We start from the raw sequence: 25,048 nt of genomic DNA on the forward strand, positions 1-25,048 counted from the left end.
TTAACATTTTAAGGTTCCACCCACGCTGTCATTGGATTTGTGAACCAGAAGTTCCTGGTCTTTTTGTCTGTTGAGTAACTATAATGTTGTGACCCTGGAAGAACTTTAGGACGACGCAGGACACCAAAAAAAATAGCTTGCTTGACTTTTTATTGGCACATAGTATGCAGGCAGACAGACAGAGAGAGATCACATGACATGGCTCTTCTGTATATAGACTTCCTGCCAGGTAACCCCCACCTGGAGACCTAGAGCTCCCGCTATACAATGCCAGAGTTCTGAGGTTACCACAGTAACCAAATGGAAACAAAGCCCACATGTTGCTCCATGACCCTCCAAGTGACAGGAGTAACCTCCAGCTGCCACCCAACGTGAAGTCAAACCAGGGTTCTCTGGAGAGAAACCAATTGACACCAAAACAGTTGTATTTTATACGTATGTGAAAATGAGCTGAGGGAGACAGCGAGCAATAGAAAACACTGAATTTCCAGCTCGTGCTTCAGCTCTATGATGCAGGTACAAGTGACTGTGCCAGTTGGATTAATCTAATGAAGTGTAATATAATTCAAATAATAAGTCTTGATTTGAGGAAAGTTGCACAGCAACACAATCAAAAAATCTACAAATGCAAAATCAGTTGCCTGAGAATAACATTCCTCTCTACTGCATGAGAAAAAAATGCAAAATGAAAATTACTCTTAAAAATGTCTCCTCCTGCTTGTCATTCCAGCTTCCAGTTGACGGTGGAGATGTTCGACTACCTGGAGTGTGAACTCAACCTCTTCTTGGGGGGTAAGATACTCTTGTCCATGTGCCCAAATGTTTTCCGTCGCAGGGCCAAAGCAAACACGTATTGTGTAGTTAAAACGTATTTTTATCTTTGCATCGTGGTCTCTTTAGTTTCTTGCAGCACTTGCACCGAAGTGCCAGGAACCCTGCTACCTGATTAAATGATATACAACTAATAATTAGGGATCCGCTATATTTAAAGAGCATTTTCACCTCACACACAAAGAAACTAAAGGAAAAATACCACATATAATCAGCTATTTACATTATTTTACTTTATTTTAATTTTTTATTCATGTATTTATTTATTTATTTTGGATTTGCCGGGCTAAATCAAAGCTTATGGTGGCACAAATTAAGCCCCTGGACCACACTTTGCACTGCTGCTCTTATCTAACTATACTGTCTGTGCTACCAGCTGTGCTTATGAGGGCGTGACGGCTCGCGCTCACTCTTTCACACACACACACACACACACACACACACACACACACACTGGTGCTCAACCATCACACTTTGACAGGAAGACACAGCTGAGTGATAAGGTTCTAATGGTGCACAGAAATAGAGACTTTCAGACAGACGTGGACTGATGTTATCGACAGCGGAGCCCCACCTCGTCTGACTCAGGCTGCCATGGAACTATTAGTGGTTACGTACTGTAGCCCCGTTGTTGTCTGGCTGAGTCATCCCAGGTTAATGTTTCTTAAAGTATGGACACAACTAAAAATAGCCTGCTGGGATGTGACCAGCAGCTCAGAGGAAATACTGGAGGAGCCTCACTCCTCCATTCATAAATGAGGAGGAGGAAATTACACTCCGATGTTTCTTATCATGCCTTTCATTCTGTATCCTGAATTTATAGTCCCCCTCCTCCACCTCTTTCTAGACTCCTCAACATATCCGGAGGAGTTTAAATCTCAACACCGCACCAGTGTCAGGACAAAACTTTCATCTTGTTCATGTTTTTGATTGATAGTTGGTTTTTTTTATTTTTTATTTTTTTTAGCTTTTTGTCTAGGAAATTCTTAAAGCGTCTGGTTTGGTTAAGTATCTCACGCCCCAAATTTCAAAACTTTAGTCAGCTTCCTCTTCTGGTCTGTATTTTAAAAGCATCACGTCATTTAAAGGGTAAAGAGGCCAGGCATGAGGTGTCTGGTTTTTTTTTTTGGAGCTGTGCAGGAAACCACGCCTCTGCAGTGCACCGAGGCTCTCGGGGCCTGGCGCTGGGGTTGGTGCTGCAAGGCGGCAGGGAAACAGGGCCGTAAAGGTGGAGGCGGACAATCCTACTAGTGTTGAGGTTGTTGCTGCTGCTGCTGCCTCTCTGCTACACTTTTTGAACCTTTTTCCTGCGTGTTTTCAGCAGCCATGAGAGGATAATGTGCTGCTTTCATTGGTTTAACTCGCAGGGATGTCTGACATCACCTGGGACAAAATAACATTTGAAGTCTGGTTTTGCACTCCTGATGACAGAATTGATAAAAGACTAAAGGCATTCTTGACTCAGTTTATTAATATTGTGTGAAATATATTTAAGTACAATGGATGAGACAACATTAGTGCATTTCCATTTCACACAAAAACACTTAGTTGTTTCACATAGAACAACCTAAGATTGTCAGTGTTTTCAACATCATGAATGGCGACTGGCCTCAGGCGTAAACCCGGCTCATGGTCAAAGGAGAGGTACCAGGAATCCCGTGTCTGAACTGAAACAGACATGTAATTCCCATATGTTTATCCGGGGCCAGATTGTGAATCCTGCAAGTTTGTGTTTGCCTTTTCACTGCTGGAGTTTTAACAACTTATTTAGTGTTTTGTATGTAATGATACTTCATGAGAGCGATATTTCTTTGCATGGTTCTCCGAACTCTATTACATGGCACTTTTCACATTGCCACTTATTTTGTTACCACGGAAGTACATTAAAATATTAGGATGGAGTTTAAATTTAGTAGTAAATTAATAAAATCAGACTCTTGAGTACCAGTAGTTTTTGTATAATATATAACAATATGCATGTATTGATTGCGTGTGTGTGTGTGTGTGTGTGTGTGATTCCTCCCAGTTTTCAGCTCTCTAGATATGTCTCGGTCGGTGTCTGTGACGGCGGCGGGCCAGTGTCGCCTGGCGCCCCTAATCCAGGTCATCCTGGACTGCAGCCACCTGTACGACTACACCGTCAAGCTGCTCTTTAAGCTGCACTCATGTGAGACGCGCGCATGCACGCACACACGCACACACACACACACACACACACACAGATATTTGCAAACACACCTCTGCTGGTCAAACTACGAGCTGTAGTTTTGTCAAAAGGGAAACGATCTTGGTGATTGTGACACACTGACTCAAATATAAAGGGGACTTATCACATTAAAGTCTTTAATGTGTGAACATTTTTAAACTAGGAAGAAGTTGAGTTAAACCCTGATCTAATGCTCCTACTTTTACAAAAAGAAACATACACACACACACACACACACACACACACACTGGTCAGTAAATCTGCCATATCAGGCAAGGCAAGGCAAGGTAATTTTATTTGCACGTCCATGTATTATTTATGTATCATGTTCATTTTATTGTCCATTCGTTTTTACAAACAGTTTGTCTCAAAGGGCTTCACATGGCATCATAACAACATCCTCTGTCCTCAGACCCTCACATCAACTGAGGAAAGACTCCATAGAAAACCCTTTTAACAGGGAAAAATCTGAGAAACCTCAGGGTGAGCAACAGAGGAGGGATCCCTCACCCAGGACGGACAGACGTGCAGTAGATGTTGCTACAGACAAGAAAACAGTTCATAACACAGAATGTAGGAAACATGGAAATGTTCACAACAGCTGAAGAAGGAAGCTTCTGGTAGGCAAGGGAGGCAGGGAGAGCGGGCCAGCTTAATGGGAGAACTGGATGGTAGACTGGTTCATGGGAGGGGAGCGCAGGCCGGTTGAACAGCAGGGGAAAGGGGTGGGGTGGGGGGGCGATGTAGGCGGCGGTTGGTGCAGAGAGATCAGTCATTTTACCACATGCAAGAATGTATTTTTATATATTATCCTGAGATTTCCGTGTTGTTTTGTGGGAGGTTTGTTTGTACTCATCAGTTTCACCAAATATATTCTTAATTACTTGTTGGCTTTCTGTCTGCCATTCTCTTTATTTATGCGCTGGAGCCTTCAAATTTCTACTTCATACTTACATTTGCGGGGTATTGGACCAGGATCTGCTTCTAAAAATATTGGTGATGTCACAAATATTTTAGACCCGCCTCTTAAATCAGATGGTCGGTGAACACAGAGGTGTCACACTCTAACATCAAGTGTAGTCTGAAGGGAATTATGTCTGCTTAAGGCATTATGACATAGAGAAATATATCTGTGTGTGAAAATTCTTGCCTTTTCTTCACTCTTCTCAGAGTTATTGGAATTTCCCCCTGAATGAACTGGTAACGTTACATCTAAAGACCTTGTCTTTAGTTTCAGAAGCGTGTTGGAGCCTTGAAGGCTGAGATATATTCATCAAATAATCCCATCATCCTTCAGTGCACTTAAACATATTGTAAATGCATTAAAAGCACCTGAACTCTGTGCGTGCGTGTGTGTGTGTGCGTGTGTGCGTGTGTGTGTGTGTGTGTGTGTTCGTTCAGGCCTTCCAGCAGACACTCTTCAGGGCCACAGAGATCGCTTCCAGGAACAGTTTAAGAAGTAAGACGTTCTTCTGTGTGTGTGTGTGTGTGTGTGAGAGAGAGAGAGAGAGGGAGAGGGAGATCGATCCTGTGGAATCTAAATGAATTTTCAATTTCAAACTCTCACTCTTGACACTTTTACTGTTTTTCTTTCGTCTGTCCTCATATTTCTGTCTTTCTTCTTTTAGGTTAAAGAGTCTGTTTTATCGCTCCAGTAACTTGCAGTACTTCAAGAGGCTGATTCAGATCCCACAGTTGCCTGAGGTGACGAATGCTCTAAATCTTTTCCACGTATAAAACACACCCAAGCTGACAATCACGGGCTCATTTTTGCAGGTTCAGTTTACTGACCAGATTAATCATTTGTTCCAGTTTTACATTTATTTGTCAGTTATTTATAGACTCTTAGACTATTCTTGGATGGAGCTCAAATAGCCTTTAGCTGTCTTAATCTGTCACAGATGTTATGAAAGTTGTATTGCAATTCTTTAACATCTTATTTACATGCATCTAATTTATTGCTCCAATACAAAGTAATAAAATCAGACTCTAAGTCATTGCAGCTGCACGAGCTTTTCATTATTTTTGTCTTCGTTTTTGTAAATGTGCTAAACCTCCCAGGTTGCTATGAACGCCGACATCTTCACAAATGAAATACACTTTTGATGATGAAGTGGAAACTGTATTATGCAGGTCTTTCTCTTAATGCTACAGAGGCAGAAAAGGGAAAACTGCAATATTTTAAATAATAAAGTGAATGAATACATGTTGCTTGATCTTTCCAGAATCCTCCCAACTTCCTGCGTGCGTCTGCTCTGTCGGAGCACATCAGCCCAGTTGTGGTGATCCCCGCCGAGTCGTCGTCCCCTGAGTCAGAGCACGTGGTGGAGACAGATGACTTGGTGGACACCGACGTCCCCGTGCTGCCGGTAACTAAACAAGATGAGACTTCTGGAGTTGTACCTTCTTAAAAGCTGCAGATGCATTATTTAGTTTCTTGGGAAAAAAGAATTATAATGTCACAAGCATGTCATGTGTTCACAGATTTTCGTAACAGACCCAGAGTGGCACCCGTCTGCCTAACAGCCAGATCATACAGACACAGTCTGAACAGGAACTGTTGAGATTGTTGAATCAGAGCAGATTTATTGCAATGTTGTTTTTTAGCTCGCAATTGAGTTTCCATTCATGAAGCTTTGGGCTTGTATATCACATACACTGGTAAAAACTTCAGCTGGTTCATACTCAGTTGGACAACTGGGAGGCTCGACGTAAAAGAGGCAGTGTTTTGCAATTGAAATGGGCTGATTTCCTGTATTTTAAGGCTCCTTTGGAGACAAAGTTTGACGACCTTTTTGGTACCTCGGCTCCTATTGACCCCTTCAACTTCAACAGTCAGAACGGCATGCGCAAGGACGACAAGTAAGAACATCACACTGTCATTCGTGTGTTTTATGTGATGATTCATGTCATAACAGTAATTATTCACAATAAACATCAGTTTTCTTTTCACTTGTCAAATTGTAAAAAAATTCAGCACAAATGAATGGCAACAAATATGTGTGAATGTCTTCTGTATCCATCAGAGACCGTTTGATTGAGCAGCTGACCAGGGAGATCGAGGCCCTAAAAGAAGAGTTGGAATCGTTCAGACTGGAGGTAAACAGGAGATCCGCTCAATATTCATCTACTCAGAATCTCAAATCTCCATCTTGGTTTCTCATTTCTTCATCCCTCCTTCATCTTCCCTGGCCAGAGCGGTCGATTGTGTCAGGCGTTGAGGGGGCGTGTTAGTGAGCTGGAGGCGGAGCTTGCAGAGCAGAGTCACTTGAGGCTGCAGGCAGCGGGCGAGAGCGAGTTCCTGAAGGCGGAGCTGGATGACCTGCGGAGGGTCCGAGAGGATTCAGAGAAAGAGCAGCGGAGCCTGACAGAGATCGAGAGTGAGTTGATTCATCAGCCCACTTTGAGCAACCTCGCCGTAGAACACCAACCATTCTCATCAATCCATTCAGTCACCCGTCTGTTCTGAATGGAAGCATCTGCTTTTATTATCCTTTACTCCGGTTTTCCCTGTTATCAGCACCCACCTTTGATTCTATAAATTATGATGTAAATTATTACAGAATACATGTTTTGTTGCTTTTTAGTGGCAGGATCCACTGCATCCTTGTGCAAAGAACAGTTGACAAATGTCACGTGATAGAGGAGCTGATCTCGCAGTGGGCGCTGACCCACTTTGGCTGAACTGTCTGGTCGTAACTTTTTTGGATGCGCTTGTCTATTTTGCATTCAGTTTTCAAAGACTTCCTGCTTGGTGTTTAAGCTTTTTTCTCTTCCCAATTCTTCTGCTCTGGTTAGATCAGAGACACAAGAGACCAGATATTCAGCATAATCCCTTTTAACGCAACATCGAAGACAAACCAGACGGCTATGAAGTCGTGTGGTGGAACCAACATGGCGGCTACTCTTTCCTTTTTTCTTTTTTTTCAGCCTCAGTGCATAAGTAGTGGGGAGGACCCTCTCAGTTGTGTCTGAAACTTCTGTCTCAAAATAGTTTCAAATCATTTATTTTTCCTGTTGACCAACAGGAAAAAGAAGAAGAAAACAAGAGGATCGAAATAATTTAGCAGCTCAGTCTTTGTTAACTGTATTTCAAATTATTTTAATTTGGGTTTCCTCCTGCTAATTGTGTGCGTCTGTTTCTGTTCACTGATGTGTTTCCCTATTTTGCAGGAAAAGCACAGGCCAACGAGCAACGCTACACCAAACTGAAGGAGAAGTACACCGAGCTGGTTCAGAGTCATGCAGACCTGCTGAGGAAAGTGAGAAAAAAACGCTCTCACCTCATAAAATGTTCAGGAAAACCCTTCTCCGTGTCCTTGTCCCGTCAAAGTTAAATTAAGTTCTGTCCTTCTCATGTTCTGTTATACTCCCCTCAAGCTGCAAAAACCCAGCCTGTGTTTGAATTATTTTGGTACATCTGCACCTCATGTGTGTGTTGTAGAACGCAGAGGTGACCCGGCAGATGACGGTGGCCCGGGCGGCGCAGGATGAAGTGGAGGCTGTGAGGAAAGAGATGCAGGAGAAGGTGAAGGCTGCCCAGGAGACTGCAGACAGACAGGTTAGGAATATGTTTCAGCACCAAACGGCTTCATTGCTGCAGGGTGCATGTCACCTGAGCTTTGACTGAGAGGAAAATGAGATTTTTAAGCCCACAATGGCGATGAAAAGACTTTTTGCGGAGCTGTGCAAAGCTTTAATCTTGGAGCGTGAGCTACATGAAGAGCACAGTCAAGCTGACTGAAGGTTCCACACATGTCACTTGTTGGACATGTGTGGACATCTTTATATATAGATATAGATAAATTATAATAATATCTTTTTAATCCAGGAACGGGACCAGATGGAGCAGCTTCAGGAGATCCAGAGAGAACTGGTGTCCAGCAAGGTGGAGCTGGACTCACTGAAGAGCACCATGGCTTCTTCACAACAGGTCACTCTTCCACTTGTTAGAAAGATATTTAGCTGTGGCACCTTGGTAACTGGCTGAATCGGCGATCACATTACCCTGAGTCTAGACCTTGGATGCATACCACAACCCTGTCTCTTCACCCTGAGCCCCAGAGTAGCCAAACGTGTATTTTCAGGCCACAAGATTCAACGTGTTCCCTCAAGTTAATTATTTTGATGCCATAGAGGCAACACGTTCTATTTAGTGGCCAGAATTTGATTACATTGAAGATCATGGTCTCAGATTTGTATTCCTCTCTATGTGCCCACAAATAAATAAATTCTGTCCATGGCCACTCCAGGGCTCCTTACTCACCACTCCGTACATAGAGAATCAAATAAACGCAAAATAATGAAAAACTGGACGGGTGCTCTGATATCACAGGCCCCCGCCAAGATCAACCACCCACTCTCTCTTATATTATATTCAACTCAGCAGCAGAAACCATGGTGTTTCAGAATATGCCTGATTTTTGTTTATAAAGGTCCCTGTGATTATTGAATCAGAAATTAATGAAGTCTACAAGTTTCCTTGATTTCCATGTGACAGAGAGTGGTCAAAAAAAGGATCCTGGATCTCCTCCAAAATGGAATGGGTTCTTCCTTGGCTCATGCTCATGTTTCACCAAAATCAGATTTTTTTTTTTTTCCTGCGTCTTCTACCTCTGCAGGTCAGAAAGGCGACTCTCGGTTATCGTAAGCGGTTCTGTGCGTGCAGAAACGTCCCTGTTGCAAATATCATGGAACATTTAAACAGCCAAACTGAAACACAGTAGGACAGAGGAAAGTCCCCAGAGGAAGCACAACTAAACTTTTAGCTTTAGAAGTTATTTTTTGTTGTTGTTTTTTGGGGGGGGGGGGGCTGATGAGTGAAAACTGTTTCAGCGGAGCCAATGTGTAGGCACACCTGGCTCTTAGAGGGAGATGATGCCCTTATCTTTTTATAATTCATGTTACGCCCAAAACACAGCCGTTATTAATTTTGAGATAAATGAAGGCCCTTTGTCCTCTGATTATGCATCATTGAACTAATTCAAATGGATTGGACACGACTCACTTGCACCGTGTCCTGAAGACAATGTGCAACGAATTGATTTAACAGGGTCCTTTCAGTCCCCTCCTCACCATCATCCCTCTGTCGCTGACTACACCAATAAATTATCGTATCAAATTGAATGAACAGGCTTTCAGTGAGGGGAAGATATTTTAACAACAGCGCCTTCACCCCCTACTTGTCATCTTAATCCTCTCTAGCTGTGTTTGTCAAACTTGTGAAACTTGGAGATGCCAAGTCGATATTTACAACAGGCTGCTGAAGGAATTAATCGAACCCTTCACTAAATATGCACCTTCTGAGGATGATTACAGACTTATTATAGGAGCTGAGGTTTATACTGTTTGTATTGACGCAGGCATAGTAATGGCTTAGCAAAAAATGGAAGTTTCTCGGAGGGGCACGGGGCTTGAGTGAAGAGATTGCATCCTTAGAAGCACAGGCTTTTTCCTTGAATGTTTTTAGACCAAAAAAAAAAATCTATCAATGAGCAGTTTTTGGAGTTTATATCCCAAAAAAAAACTATTGAGATTACATTCAGTAAGACCTTATCCTACCTCTCCTATCTAGACTGATGGACGTAACGAAACTTCACACATCAAATCAGAAGAATGGAGAAAATGTCTTTTCTTCTGAGAAAACCTGCCAATGCGTCACCCTTTTTTTTTTTTTTTTTAATAGCTGTTTTAGAGTCTGTTTCTGCATGAGAATGAGAACCAGTCAGGATCTACGTTAATGTTGGAGTGGGAGAGCAGGCTGAAGGCAGTTCTGATCGGTTGATTCTTATCTAGTTTTTCGTTCTGGTTCTAGATGGGAGGGGTTTCAGATGTAGATGCAGAACTCAACTCTTGAGCTCACCAGATATGGATGTTCCATACCACACCGCTCCTCTCAGCCTCCTGTAGTATTATCTCTGTCCGTCCTCCATCTCACTAATCTCCACAGTCTTTTTCACACACCGCCCACGTTTATTCCTCCTGTCACATGCCTGCCGCATCCTAAAAATTGTTCTTGAAATTCTTTTTCTCATTCATCTCCCACTCTGTCGGACCTGCTGACGCCCAGGCTGTAAGTCTCTCACCTGTTTAGTTTTTTGTTTGTTTGTTTGTTTGTTTTTTTATTCACCCCTGAATTCAAAAACCTCCAGTTTTGTTCACATTCCCCTGAGAGAGTAACACAACCCTCCAGCTCCCAGGATCTGGTGAAAATGTTCACTTGTGTTGCTGCCAAGTTGCACAACCACAACTTCCCATTGTTTATTTGATTGTAAACTTGACCTCAGCTCAAACCTCTCTGGCTACTCTCTGCCAATCCTCAAGCTAAATACAGGCAGTATTGTTGTAATGAGAGGCTGAAGTCAGAGTGTTTTTATTGCGAGGTTATCATTCAGCGCCACATCCTGACATGTCATGATAGCTACGTCGAATCCTAAACATGTCTTCCTGTCATCGTCGGGCCTTGAAATCATTTTTTGTCATTGTTACATCCCCCAAATTTATTTTCTTCCTTCCGCAGTCAAGTGAGGCGCTCAGTACTCAGCTCGCCACCCTGGAGTCTGAGAAGGCGGAGCTTGCCGGGTCCTTGTCTAAAGCAGAGGCGGAGCTGGCTGCTCGGGGGGAGGAGCTAGAGCAAGTCCAGAGCTCGTTGGCCAGTGAGAGGGAGAGTGGCGTGAAGACGGCAGAGGCCCTCCAGAACCAGCTCAATGAGAAGGTGAAGAACTCGTAATAAGTCAAACCAGTGGTCTTATTGAGTCTGAATGAGGGAATCGCCGAGATCAAAGTGTCTAACATTCTTGTTTTTATAAAATCATTCCAAACGTGCATATACAGGAGAGCAGGGAGCAGGCGCTGGAGAGCCAGCTGGTAGCAGCGCGCTGGTCCAGTCTGCAGGGAGCTGTGGAGGAGGCAGAGAGGATCATCAAGGACTCGCTGGCTCAGATTGATGACCCGGCACACATCAGCTGCACCAGCTCAGCAGGTCGGACCCCGCGGACTCACACTTTGTGATGTGCTTCAGTTCAGCTGTATGGTGATGTGTCTCATAACCTCTGCGAAGTGTCTCATCTGTGTGTGTCTCTGCAGACTACCTAGCATCCAGATGTCAGGCCTCTTCAGACTGTATGGACCGGCTCCAGTCTGCCATTGAGGCCTTCACAGCTGACAACACAGGTGAGAGGGCTTCACATTGGATGGAATTGTATGTAACTTCAGACATTTGTTCAATTACAGCCATTTTATCTTCAACCAAATGGTCTTTTCATTGGAAAAGGTTAACCAGGTTCAACCATGCCCATCATGCAGGGATTCATACCTGTACTTAGGCGGGGCTCGATGCTGATTGGTCCACATCAGACTCAGTTAATAGTTTTGCAACAACTTTGACCACAAATCCTGAGCATGTCTGAACAGCAGCATCTAGGTATCATCGGATTAAACCAATGGTGACTAGTTTGCTGTTTGTTATGTTTCATTCTGCTCTGCTTGTTCTGCTTCCTCCTTCTTTCAGCCAGTTTAGAATTTATGAAAGTTTTTGCCAAAGTGTTGTGTTATCTTGTTAGCTTTCACCACAGTGGAAACAGAGAAGCCGGTCCTTTGAGTCATTCCTGCAAACATTCGGCTCACGTGCAGAGTGTTCCACGTTCTTTTTTGTGTGGCGCAAATATGTGCATGTGAGCGTGAGAGAAACCATCGTACAATCTTTGATGAAAAGACAGTGGTCTTCATTCAATATTTCATGATAGCCAATAAATCAAGTGACTCTTCATAATGTCAAAGGGTTTGTTGTTGTAATAAACCTTCCAAAATTGTTTACCTGACCCGGTGGTTTATCCCTCCCCAACAGCAGTGATTTATTTTGGGCACAACTCTTCTGTGTGCTACCTGTTCAGCACTTAACCGTGGACAGACAGTCAACACGGTGGCAGGTTTTGCAACTAAAGAGTTGGGCATTTCCCCAGGGGTTGTAGAGACCCTGAGGTTTCACAGAATGAATTTTGCAGTTTCGTTCACTGAGTGGACACAAACACAACTCCAGATGCATGCTAATGTCGGTCTGAGCCTGGTAGATGTGTCAATAGGCACTTCTACAAAGTGTTATCTATGCTGCCCCTATGTGGTGGGAAAACCAAAAAAGACCTGGAACTACAGGTGTGAAAGTAACATTTGAATACCATTTTTGTCCTTGTGGGCTCACTGTTATTGTTAGTTGCAGCTTTTAAGCTAGCAAACAGGTGTTAGCTGTACAAGGACAAATATGCTATGATAGCTAATCACTGCTAAAGCCTCTCTTTTTTTTTGCAGGTTTAAGACCCAGAAATGTGAGAGTTCCTTCTTCCTACAACATTTGGATTTGCTGAGAGTGTTTTTGTGATGTGTTTTTGCACAGGAGTGTCTGAGCTGGTACGAGTAGTGACCCAGTGTGGTCACCTAGTGGGCGACACCATTGTTCAGGGTAGTGCCACCTCTCACATGGTGCCTGTGGAGCAAGCTGATGGTAAGTTGTGTGTGTGTGTGTGTGTGTGTGTGTGTGTGTGTGTGTGTGTGTGTGTGTGTGTGTGTGTGTGTGTGTGTGTGTGTGTGTGTGTGTGTGTACGTCCTGATAGTAACCTTGGGTGAGTGGCTGCGACAGCCCTGGCGTGTTCTAACATGTTTATGAGTAGTTAATGTCTCTAGTCATGAGAAGTTGTGTAATAATATTACAGTATTGCCTATATGTTTTATAGGTATACAAGACAACTCTACCATTCATTTTGGCTGTAAATATTACTTGCAGTACCATTGTGGGGTTATGAAAGTCCTACAGTATTATTTTCTTTTCTTCACCAGTAGTACAAATCTTCAGTACCTTGTTGCAGTCAGTACTCACATGGATATAAGAAAACTGCTGAGTTAATACACAAGCAGTGTTTGCAGAATTTTCTCTCTGGGGAGATTGAAGCAGCCGGGGCAAGTCGAAACATGTCCAAATATAATGGAGGTCTTTGTACTGCAAAAAATATCAAAGATGTAGAGCTGAAAGCAGCCTCACTAGTAACTTTGACGTGGAGCTCCTTGATTTGATTGTACCCTGCTGAAACATTTGAATACAACATGTCAGAGTGTGTACAGTGTGATGCTGACCTGTGTTTTCAGGTAAACAGCTGCTCTAGAGGTAGCTTTAGTAACCCCTCCCCTTCCCGTCGGAGTTTCAGCTACTCATCAACGCTCTTCCTGAGGGGACGTCAGTATAATTACAAGTAGCACTTGTGTCATTACGGTTCACAGAAGACAAATATTTCATGGAATCAAATACTGGCATTGAAATATTTGGAAATACCCAGAAAGGGCACAGTTGTGTTTTGTGGGATGTTTTATATTAAAATGAAATTGATTGGGTCAAAAACTGGTGCATCCATCCTGTTCTTGTCTTCATCTGCAACAGCTCTGTCAGAGAGCGTGAAGGCGTGTGGCTCCGAAGCTCTGGCTCTGCTCTCCCAGATGAAGAATCAGGAGAGCCTGACGACGGCGGACACCTGCAAGCTGAAGGCCGCTTTACAGGCCATCCTGTCCACTGCTGAGGTCAGAACCTCTGCAATATGAAGTTCGTTCTGGTGTGTTAATGATTAAGATATCCTGTGACACCACTAGGAAGTCTTAATGACTTCAGTCTCTCTCTTTCTGTCTTTGGTTTAGAAACTGCGTCCTCGAGGTTTAGAGCTGCAGCAAGGGGAGCTGGGAGACCTAGTAGAGCAAGAAATGGCCGCCACATCTGCTGCTGTGGAATCAGCTGCTTCCAGGATAGAGGTGTGTGTGTGTGTGTGTGTGTGTGTGTGTGTGTGTGTGTGTGTGTGTGTGTGTGTGTGTGTGTGTGTGTGTGTGTGTGTGTGTGTGTGTGTGTGTGTGTGTGTGTGTGTGTGTGTGTGTGTGCGTGCGTGCGTGCGTGCGTGCGTGCGTGCGTGCGTGAGATGTGTAGATTGCTCTTTTATGCACAGGCACAGCAGTTAGTCCAGTGTTTGAAATGCCTCTGATACTGTCTAAAGAGGCAGGAATAGAATCGGAGTTACTGTGCCCACATGATTTATACGTTTAGTTAGCTTAGCTAGGTCTAGTTAGCTTAGTCTATCTATATAAAGACTAGCCACAAAATGATAAAGACATATAGAATACTGACTTCTAAAGAAGCTTTGATTTCAGATAGGTGGTATTAGTGGGGGGGGGGGCATGTTGCTGGGATAGGTTCCAGCCCCCCGTGACCCTTAACAGGATAAGTGGTAGAAAATGTGTCTAGTATCACGACTTCAGTTTGGAGGGTGACTGTCAAAGTCGATGATATTAAAAAAAAAAGTTCTTTGGCTTCATTATTTGGATGCGTTTGTTGTGCTGTAGTGAAAAGTGACGTCCACAGATCAGCAGCTGAAGTGCTCTTCCTGTGTGAGTAGTGACTCGACTGCTTCTCATCTGTGTGTCGCAACAGGAAATGCTCAACAAGTCTCGAGCCGTTGATACAGGGATCAAGATGGAGGTCAACGAGAGGTAAGACCAGATCAGAGCTGCATTTGAAGGCTGCTGGGAAACAGACTGCAGGCCCCTTTTTTTTTTTTTTTTTTAAATACTCTGCAGGAAATTTTTGGTCAATAACTTAACGATCTCCTCGAGCCCAAAAGTGAAAACATATGGCTTAATATCTTCCAAAGGAGGGTTCAAACCTCAAATCCCCTGACTAATATTTGTTTACTCAAGCTCTGGCATCTTAGTGGAATTCAGGAGAGGGAATCTTTTGAACTTGTAAATATCAACCTCATTACACTTATGGGAATATCACGTCTTCCTAAATTAGAGTGACAGCTGACCCACAAACAAGTGTTTCTACTTTCTTTGCTTCGTTTTCTCTCCTTTTTATCGCTGTCAGTTGTGTTAGGATTTAAGAGGAAAGTGTGGCCATGAGAAGGCTTGAGCTATCTGTCAGAGGAGCCCTCTCTGTGGCTGAGGGTCAGACTGGGGCTTAAATCCTGTCAACACCCAGCTGGCAGGCCTGCTGGTGAGAGATCAAGAAAAGTGGCAGAACAAGTTTTAGGAACTGATGAATGTCTTAAATTAGATCTCACATTATACAGGAAACCAGATTTTTGACAGCTGACAGTTTTTCTGTTGCTGAAAACAAACTCTGACTACCAAACTTCCAACTCTGAGTTGATCTTGAACAAGAGAGTTTTCAGTTCTTGAAGATATAATCAGTGTTTTTTCGGTTAAACCTGGAACGTAGAATGAAGAGCAGATCTTTAGATCTCTCAGACCCTGTTCACACCCGACAATAACGTGCGATCCTGGAATGGAAACCAGAGTGATTGTGGAATACTGAGCTCAGCTAAACGTAGCCGCTGATCTGTGCAGTGCATGTAAGAGGTAATCACCCCACCGCAGGAGGCTCTGACGGCTGCCTCATCCGTGATGATGATGACAACACCTCCACTCAGTCCCCCAGAACAAGCAGGACTGCTTGACTCTGGACGTGGGCATTATTGCTGCGCAACACTTGAACATCTGTGTGATACGACTCCAAAATGATATCTCAATGATTTCAAACTTTTAGTTTGATTTGAATGAACAAATTATGATTTCATACACTGTCCTTAAAAGTTCTTCTACAAGTTCTTTGATGATTTAGGACTTCTAAATAGAGCTGTTAAAGCAACAGTTGCTCAGAGGTTCTAAATGTCAGTTTTTGACAAATTTCCATTTGAGTGCTCATCCCTTGCTGATGAAATCATAGTTTGGATTCGGCACTGAAAGATTTTTTGGGGGGGGGGAGGTGTGATTGTGATTATTTTGACTGATACTGCAGTTTCGATATGATCCATGATGTTAGACGGAATCATCATTCTTGTGAGAATATTTATATTTTATTGAAAACTATTTTGAAATGTCGATATGATTTTGGCAGGGATGTGTACCAGGCCAAAGGCCATGTTTTGATTTTGATATAAAGCGATGAATGGTTCACTCAGCTCTGAAATGGGCCGGGAGTTCATCACTTCAAATGCACAAAGGCAGTGAGGTTCACAAACCACTAGCAGTTTGTTAGTTTCTATAGAATAGACCGGCTGTAAAGCAGCTCTCTAATAACTAAAACAGATGTCACACTGTGTGGAGGAGCGCGGAGCTTCAAGATCTCTGGATTTATACTTTATCCAAAACCTGTTGAGTGAAGTCTATGAAGTCGCCCGCTACACAATGTTAATATCTGTGGCACAAATTGGTTTGTAATTGCTGGAGGTACGCGCTCAGTTTGGATGAATGTAGGATTGGTTGCCCAAGCTGAGAAAGAGCAGAGAGCAAAGAAATGACTGGCGAGTAGCTGGCGGACTCCTGGATGAGCTCCCCCTGCAAAGTAATGGTCCTGAATGAGTTCTCGTGATTATGATGGCTTATAAATGGAGAAATGAACCTGGGCGTCTCCTCCTCCTCTCAGAGGGTGGGGGAGTGATGAACTCTGCTCGCTTGCAAGTTTTCTTCCACAAAGTAACTTCAGTGTCGTGACTTCTACTTTCTGGAGAAATGAATTGGAGAGGAACATAAAGATGCCAGCATGTGATATTTCAGCTCTGCTGCAGACTGTTGACTTCACGCTTGACTGATGTATGACGAATATCATCGGTTCAACCACAAAGTCGAAACCGTGAAGTCTGGCATCCTAATGTTGCTCTGCAGCTGATGGTTTAAACGCTCCATCCTTGCTTGAGTCTGTTTACTGAGTTTGTACTTATTTGTTTTGATGTTTCTAAACTAGTCAAAGAATTCTGTATCATACTTATTATTATGATGATGATGATTATTATTATTGTTCTCCTTTCACTGGAGCAGCGTGACAATTGGTTTATTTTTCATAGTGAAGCTCAGATGTTCAGAAATCCTAATTACATTATTGGCCAGATAGTTGGCACTCCATTCCAAACAAAAATACCAGTAGTAATAATTTGATTCATGCTCATAAATCATCTTAAGAACACATGCACACACGCACGCACACACGCACGCACGCACACACACGTAGTGCAGCTGCTTTCATCTCTCACTGATATAAACATCGGTGCCATCTAGCAATCTTTTCTTTTTCGAATCCTGAAAACAAACAGAAAATGATTTATTGTTCAGCTCATCTGAGAAATAATTTCTTGTGTACAAATTAAGCCAATTAAACTTGGTTTCTTCCCCACTGACTTCATTAAGGGTGTTGGAAAGGAAAGTTGTTGCCTCAGTAATGGAAGCACCACTGCCGGTTTACAGTCAAATGATGGGCTGGTTTTAATGGTAAGGAAGGAGCAATGCTACTTCATGCGCATCTCCATCCTCTACTAATCCCATTCAGTCCTCATGAAGCTCTTATCAAACATATTATTTTGATATTATTGTCAGAATCCTGCGTGAGTCTGGAGTTGCTGATTCAGGAGGGTTAAAGTAGCACCAGGTGCTTCTTTGAACAGCTTTTTTATGCCCTCACATTTTTGCACAATTGAACATATTGGACAATAGTGGTAGTTGTGCACACGTGACCCAATGACCTGACTGAAGAACTCTGTACATGTCATGTTTGATGGTTCCATGCAGCTACGCCAGTTGACTAAAGTGAGCCCTTTGCATTCAAGATATTTGCAGGTGCCTTGGTGTTTCCTGCAGCAGCTGTAGAAAGAGTCCGGGATGTCAGCATGTGTCCTTTACTCTGTCGCCCCCTGCAGGATCCTGGCATCCTGCACGGAGCTGATGCAGGCAATCAAGGAGCTCATTCTGTCCTCCAAAGATCTGCAAAGGGACATCGTGGAGAGTGGAAGGGTGAGTTACACGGCTGGTTTCCTTTCATCAGCACAAAAATACCGAACAACTAATTGAATAGAAACTGGCTGTACACAACTGTATAGTCACGTATTTATCATGTTGTAATAGCCCTGTTTCCCTAAAAGACAATTGACATGAAAGTGTTAATGTTTAACAGAGGAGAAGCTCCTTAAAAGAAACAAACATCTTGGCAGAGTTATTAAAGATGAAAAGGTTGAATCAGACACAAAAGGAGAAAATGGCGAGCTGATGCATCCTTTTAGTCCACTAATATCACTGTCTGAACTCGTTTCCTCATCCCGCAACATTTCTGCTGTTGTGTTACGTGACGGTGAAGGTGTCCTACACACCTGGGACACGTTCGCTCTGAATGTCTCGCACCAGTTTCCTGGTTTAACAACAAGTTTCTTCCTGTTTGGTGGGTGTGAATCCACCCGGTCGTCACTTTAGTAGATGTTACAACAGAGCGAGTTAACAGCAGTGATCAGTGATAATTACCTGCCCAGTATGACTGAGATTAAATCATAATCTCACAGGTGCTGATGTCGAGACATGTATTTTTCTTCACCTCCAGTTGTTTCCTGTAACGCAGCAGGATGTTCAAAGACCGCCCTTCCTGTTGAACAAAGGTTTTACCAGGTTTTCTCGAGGCTAAGGGCTCCATTGTTACTAATATTACTGCTGTTTATGAGCTGATCTGTGGTTTCTTCCTGCAACCAAACCTGTTATGTGCTTTCATGGCAGTCCACATGTAATTAATTCCTGTGATACGAGTGATATCACATTGACCACTTCCCTTGCTTGCTTACTTCGAGTGTCATCGTACATATTGCTGCTGTTTTGTTGCCTAAATGAAACACATGTTCGATAATATCGGTCATTTGCTTCCTATCAAACACTTCAAATGTCACAACATCCAACGAAAGGTGCTGTCATCGTACGAGAGCGCTCGTACTTCAATGTGCCGTTTAACATGTTTGAGTGTTCCTCCCTTTCTCCACCAGGGGGCAGCCTCCACCAAGGAATTTTACGCCAAGAACTCTCGCTGGACTGAGGGACTGATCTCTGCCTCCAAAGCAGTTGGATGGGGCGCCACTGTCATGGTGTAAGTAGCGGCTACCCCCGAGTCGCTCTGACTAATAACAGAGTCTAAGAGGGAAATGGCTGTGTTTATAGCAAACAGCTGTATTTACCCCGAGAAGCTTTGAGAATGAAGAGCTGAAGCAGGAAGTAGAGCAGTGAATAAGGAATCGTGAATCCATCTTTAACACTGATTGGAAGTGATTATTTTTGCCTCGTGTCCCTTCAGGGATGCTGCTGATCTGGTGGTGCAGGGTAAAGGCAAGTTTGAGGAGCTGATGGTGTGTTCACATGAAATTGCTGCCAGCACAGCTCAGCTAGTCGCCGCTTCCAAGGTGAGCAACACCAGCAAAATTCACTTGTGGAGTTTCCTCGGCATAAAGACACTCCCCTCCCTCGTAGCGCTCCCTTGTGTTCCACACAGGAACATGTCAGCCGCTAGGAGGGACGCCAGTCTAGTGTCACAGTCCTTCTCTGAATGTCTCTGCAGGTAAAAGCAGACAAAGACAGTGCCAACCTGCATCGGCTGCAGCAGGCGTCCCGCGGCGTCACCCAGGCCACCGCTGCTGTCGTTGCCTCCACCAAGTCTGGGAAATCTCAGATTGAGGATAAAGGTGAGCAAGTTTGAACAGTTGTATGCCCCCAGTGTTGGTGTCATACCTGGCATTTGATCTGTTTTTGTAGTATTTGTTCTAATTTTAGTCCAACTTACTAGTACTGCAGATATTTGATGGGTTTTCCTCTGGCTGTGATGCAGATACGATGGACTTCTCCAGCATGACTCTCACCCAGATCAAACGCCAAGAGATGGACGCCCAGGTAAACACACATCATCCAAAAAACACCCAAAAAAAATCCAACACTTGAGGACCGATTTTAATGAAGACTTCTGATCAGATGACTTTGATGTGTGACAAGCAAACAGGTCACAGAATATGTTGATCGTTCACGTTTGGGATGCTGAATCTAAACTCATTCATGAAACTTGCACTGGGACTGAAGCTGCTTCTGATTCCTCACAGTGAAAGAAAAGCAAAGAAGGAAAGCAGGAAGGTCTCAGCCTCCGCGTGCACACACACACACACACACACGTGCGCGCGCACAAGGCTTGGTGTTGTAAATGCACAGAGGGCTTCTATTTGATGTGTTTTCAGCAGTCGGACCTGTGTAAATAGAGACTGCTAAAAGTGTTTTTGTACCCGAGGAAAATTAGAGAGAAGACATTGACCCACTGAGCTCAAAACTCATTTGGCACGGACTTCATTTTTGTATCAAAAACAGCAAAAACATTGCATATCACATCAAACATTTGAAAATGTAAAATAATTCAACCTTTTCTAACTGTTTGGGGAACAAAGTGTTGGACGTATTATATCCTGTGAAGACGGTATGTTGATGTTTTAGCAAACAGCTTGGTGATTGACCTCTCCAGCAGCGAAGACGCAACTTTATCTTCTCATAAAATCAAAATTGCCACTTGACAGGTAGAACAGAGTTTTCTCTTTTAAGCTGGAAAACAGCTGCCAAAAAAGGACATGATGAGATAGTAGTGAAGAATAAAGACTCAGTAAGGAATACAGGTCTAACTTTTAATTTGTCTTGTTTTTTTGTTCTTTTTTTTTTTTACTTGTACCTTGTCCCTTCCTGTTGTGTTAGTCACCCAACAAAATGTACTTAAATGCATAATAAATCACAGTTACTTATTAGTTAAAAGTCAAAACATTTGTTTTTTATGTCTTCTACATTCATGATGTTAGTTAGAGAAATTCAAGTTTTGGATGGATTTCAGAATTTTTTTGAGTAAGAAAGCATTCAAGTCATTTTTCCAACTCTGAGCTTGTTTTTCTTCAACTTCCGAGTTGTCTTTGATGCAGCAATGAAGTGTAGATAAAGTAAAAAAGGATTACAGTTGCTTTATAAATGTAGTTTGAAAATACCTGCCGTCACACCACCACAATATTGCAAGTGGAAAAACAGAAAATGAAATGGACCAATCGGATGAGCTTGAGCTTTGTTGTTTAGATTCATTGAAGAAAAGGCTGATTTGTTTACTCCAGTGTGTGTGTGTGTGTGTGTGTGTGTTCTCTCAGGTTCTGGTGCTGGAGTTAGAGACGCGTCTGCAGAAGGAGCGTGAGCGTCTCGGCGAGCTGAGAAAGAAACATTACGAGCTGGCAGGAGTGGCAGAGGGCTGGGGGGCTGAAGAGGAAGGTGAGGATGCTTGCCAAATCCACATATTCTAAAAATATTGTCCTTTAGAAAAATTCCTCCGGGAAAAAACCCTGAAAACTGTCTCCACCTTTGTCTCAGGGACAGGTTGAGACCCCGTCGTCATCTCTCCACTACCAGAAGAAGCTTCTGTCTGCCTCTTTTTATTTATACACACATTTCAATCTCTTCCTTGCTTGTTTTCTTCTTTTTGTTCGTTATCAAAGCCAAATGAGACGGTGCTTGCTCTCTATACCTGCTTCCCCACCCGTGTCTGGATTCTTCCACAAGGACAGCACCGAGGGCTCGGTGACGGGGGTGTCGGAGTCTCGCGTCACCTCTCCAGGACTGTGACGACTGCGACCTGTTCTACTATTAATTTATTGTCTTTTCTTCCGCGAATCCCCGTTTGTAACCAGCACGCTGTGCTGCGGAGACACTACGAGCACAAGTTCTACTCAAGTCAACCCACTGCACAAGGGCCAAATTCTCAGAGGGTGACTGACTCCCCGACTCCCCACCCCCCCATCATGTCTCTGTGTAACATAGATGGCATGCTCCTGTTAAAGAGGTGTTGTGTCCGATGTTTTGAGCTCATGAGCTGCAGGCTGCTTTTAAACTGTCGTGCAGTTTGACGTCTCTCCTCCTCCCTAGTTTCTTGCTATTCTGTTCTCACTGTGAGTTATCACCTATTAAGTCCATGCCGCTTCTCTGACCGGTTCACTGGACTTTCTGCCTTCCACCCTCCTCGCCATTGTAACGACCGTGACTGTTAAATTACCCACACACGCCCTCACACACCCTCTCCCTCCTCCCCTTTTCTTTTTTAAATAGTTGCTTGCATGGAAACCCTTACAAGCACTCTAAACTGTCGATGTGCAGACGAGCTGTCAGTTCAGGAAAGTAGCACAGGTTTCCCTCCTTTAAAACCCCTCGCGATGACCTCATTCTAAACCAGAGGTAGAAGTGCATCATGGGAGGTCTGACAAGTATAGAAGTGTTGTTTAAATACGACTGACATGGAAGCAATTATCGGACATTTCCTCTGTCAGCTGTTGAACGAATCTTTTTATATGGGGGGGGGGGGGGGGTCCTCTGCATTTTCTGTCCTGTAATTCTTCAAGTCTGGCAACTGGGTTGTTTCCTAAAGTTGACAGCCTTTTATCAGTGCATACTTTTAGACATGTCGGTGATTGGAAGCGCGACAGCGCCACAGTGAGAGATGTTTTCATAAGCTTCCTGAAGACCACATAGCTGTGTATATAAGATATAAGCCTTCTATTGTTGGTAATCATCTTTTCTGTCATTTAATCTAAAAAAAAAAAAAAAAAAAGAAGAATTCAGTTGAATTGTTTTGGGATATAAAATGGTGCAAATGAAAGCCACTCATCACTCACATAGAGGTCATTCTTTCAATAAGAGGTTGTAATTTAATAGATTTTGCTATTGAGACTCATAAGATTGACCGTGACGAGTAGGCCTTCCCGTTTTTTGACCCTTCTACTTTTCTTTCTTCTTGACGACAATAACGGCAATTCTCTTTCTCTCTCTGTGTCTTAACATGAGCTCAGCTCCAGCTGAGTTATCTCCATAAAACTTATACAAAAAAAAACAATAATAATAAAGCAGCAGTTGTCACTCTGGTTATGTAACAGACGCTGGTCAAAAACGAATTCGCCGGTAAATCTGCTTTTAAGCCGCGTGGAGCAGCAGACACCCCAGTGACAAAAACAGTGAGGTATTTCACTGGGGAAAGATTTTATTCCTAAACATTCACGGCAAGTGTTGTTGCAGTACTGTTGTTGTCATCTTCAATGACTTAAGCTGTCAACACCTGCTTGAAATGGGAACACATTTCATGAGAATATACAAATGACAAAGTACGGTTGAATAGAAGGAATGCGTCCACCTGTTTAAACTGTATTTCATTCAAGTGTCTTTGGAGATTAATTGAACGCACCTTGAGTGATGATTGGTTGTATTTTTGCCCAAATCGTTATTAACCTCTCTCTCTCCTCGCTCTCTCTTCTCTCTCTCTCTCTCTCTCTCTCTCTCTCTCTCTCTCTCTCTCTCTCTCTCTCGGGTCTGTGTCTGTAGTCCTACCAGCTCAGCCAGCCTTTCAAAACTGCCTCACACTGTAGAGAAAACAAATACTCACATAGCAACATTGAAATATGTCTTTGTATGATATACTAAAACTATGTTGGTGGGTTTGTTTTTATTTTTTCAGTTTTTAAAAATAAATATTTCAACTGGTTAATACAGGCGCGAGTGCGACTGTGGTTTCTGTGCTCTTGACAGTCGGGACATGTGATTCCTGAAGTGGGACGCGTGGATGATGAAACGAGTTATTTTCAGACTGTTTGTCCTTTTCAGCTGTTTTTTTGTTTTTTTTTTGCATTTGTTTTTTTTTTTTTGTTCATGTGCTCAGTGTTCTTGGAAATATAGATTAACGTTACGTAACAATCAGATTGATAAAATGCCTCAGCTGATCTGCTGATTCAACACCGTGAGAAGCTTCAGTGAATTCCGAGACGATTGATGGGTAATTACATTTCAGCTTTAAAGGAAGATGATCCAGTTTCAGCTACAATCGGCCGTTTGTGTGTGTGAAAAGAGAGTTGCAGCCTTTTACGGGAGCAATAACCTCACAACTCCGTCGGAGCAGAACCCAACTTCTAATGCACCTAATTGATTTTTTTGGGGAGTAGATTGTTTTCCAGTAAAAGTATTGACTCATGCTATTCAAAGTGCTTCGTTGGCATTAAAATCAAATTGGAGACCAAAAAAAAAAAAAAAAATCACCCAGCTTTCTTAGTGCCGCTTCAAACCCGCGCCAACCTGTTTCCCTCAAAAGTTTCATTCTTACAAAACTTATTTAGGACAGTTAGAACTTTAGGGACGAGCTCTTTGTTTGGCCCTTGTGTGGCACCTAAAGGTTCCACCACAGACGGGGCCGGCTCTCAGACGGGACGTCCGCTTCATCGACCAATTTTGATTCACAAATGTTCAGGTAGAGGTGCCTTTTTAATGGAGATCCACTGGTATTTTCTCCGCTGTTCAGTCACACTCTCACCCCCCCCCTTTCCTGGACCCCTTGATGGCCTCCGTTGGGGGTCAAGGGTCAGAGGTTTCAGGGTCACAACCTCAGAACCGCTTTCAGGAAGAGCAACACAAGTCTGACGCTCCCCACTGCATCATTAGTCATTTTAGCACAACACAAACCTTGAAGGTAGAAGGAGACCAGCCAGGGAAGAGAGGCTGCAGGAAGTCACTTAACTGGGCTTTCGTTCCGGCCTGCACACAAACCGTAAACCAGCTTCCACCTGTTAGAGTAACTGGTTTTAGGAGTTTTCACTTCCTGACACACTGAAGCTTGACCTCCCAGTTCAGATAGGACAACCAAAAGTAACAAATGCGGTACTTCTTCTTCGCCACTGGCAGTAATTTACAAATATTCTTTATAAATCAAGACGCTTGAGCTGTAAAACTGACCAAAACACACGTAACACTTTCACATTTCTTTCATTTCCACTTTAAACACATTATATTATCATTTGCATGGCTCAGAGGTAGAGTGGCCGTCTAGCAACTGAAGGGTCGCTGGTTCGATCCTCACTTCCCCCGGTGACCATGTCCACGGATCCCTGAGCAAGATACTGAACCCCTAATTGCTCCTGATGGCCCTGCGATGGACTGGTGACCTGTCCAGGGTGAACCCCGCCTCTCACCCGCTATCAGCTGGGATAAACTCCACCCCCCCGACCCTGAATGGATAAGCGGTATAGAAAATGGACGGATGGATTTATTGCTATTATTCTGTTCATGCATATTATCGGTTATTGCAGTTCCTGGTTCCTTTGCATTAGCTTGCTACTGTAGCTAAATGCTATGTTTGTGGGTATGGATCATGAC

General features: G+C 43.3%; 1 protein-coding gene across 5 annotated transcripts in view; it reads left to right on the forward strand.

The window, feature by feature from the left end:
• hip1 (huntingtin interacting protein 1) overlaps positions 1-23,397 on the forward strand; it is a 46,969-nt gene extending 23,572 nt beyond the window's left edge. For 4 of the 5 annotated variants that reach the window (XM_086215673.1, XM_086215676.1, XM_086215675.1 and 1 more), the window contains 25 exons: positions 731-792; positions 2,858-2,998; positions 4,439-4,496; positions 4,666-4,741; positions 5,263-5,406; positions 5,802-5,899; positions 6,064-6,136; positions 6,234-6,417; positions 7,211-7,299; positions 7,482-7,598; positions 7,869-7,970; positions 10,557-10,751; positions 10,871-11,018; positions 11,123-11,209; positions 12,426-12,533; positions 13,461-13,597; positions 13,712-13,822; positions 14,493-14,551; positions 17,752-17,845; positions 18,853-18,953; positions 19,158-19,263; positions 19,419-19,542; positions 19,686-19,747; positions 21,019-21,136; positions 21,236-23,397. In XM_086215673.1, the coding sequence (XP_086071799.1) occupies positions 731-792; positions 2,858-2,998; positions 4,439-4,496; positions 4,666-4,741; positions 5,263-5,406; positions 5,802-5,899; positions 6,064-6,136; positions 6,234-6,417; positions 7,211-7,299; positions 7,482-7,598; positions 7,869-7,970; positions 10,557-10,751; positions 10,871-11,018; positions 11,123-11,209; positions 12,426-12,533; positions 13,461-13,597; positions 13,712-13,822; positions 14,493-14,551; positions 17,752-17,845; positions 18,853-18,953; positions 19,158-19,263; positions 19,419-19,542; positions 19,686-19,747; positions 21,019-21,136; positions 21,236-21,246 (2,605 nt within the window). In that variant the 3' untranslated portion in view covers positions 21,247-23,397. The remainder of the gene's footprint in view (positions 1-730; positions 793-2,857; positions 2,999-4,438; positions 4,497-4,665; positions 4,742-5,262; positions 5,407-5,801; positions 5,900-6,063; positions 6,137-6,233; positions 6,418-7,210; positions 7,300-7,481; positions 7,599-7,868; positions 7,971-10,556; positions 10,752-10,870; positions 11,019-11,122; positions 11,210-12,425; positions 12,534-13,460; positions 13,598-13,711; positions 13,823-14,492; positions 14,552-17,751; positions 17,846-18,852; positions 18,954-19,157; positions 19,264-19,418; positions 19,543-19,685; positions 19,748-21,018; positions 21,137-21,235) is intronic. The other variant, XM_086215674.1, reaches the window with a different exon arrangement.
• The last annotated feature ends 1,651 nt before the right edge of the window (positions 23,398-25,048 follow it).

The sequence above is a fragment of the Aulostomus chinensis genome, chromosome 10, assembly GCF_037954235.1.
Source record: "Aulostomus chinensis isolate RoL2024-O1b breed Wild chromosome 10, RoL_Achi_v1.0, whole genome shotgun sequence".
Lineage (NCBI taxonomy): Eukaryota > Metazoa > Chordata > Actinopteri > Syngnathiformes > Aulostomidae > Aulostomus > Aulostomus chinensis.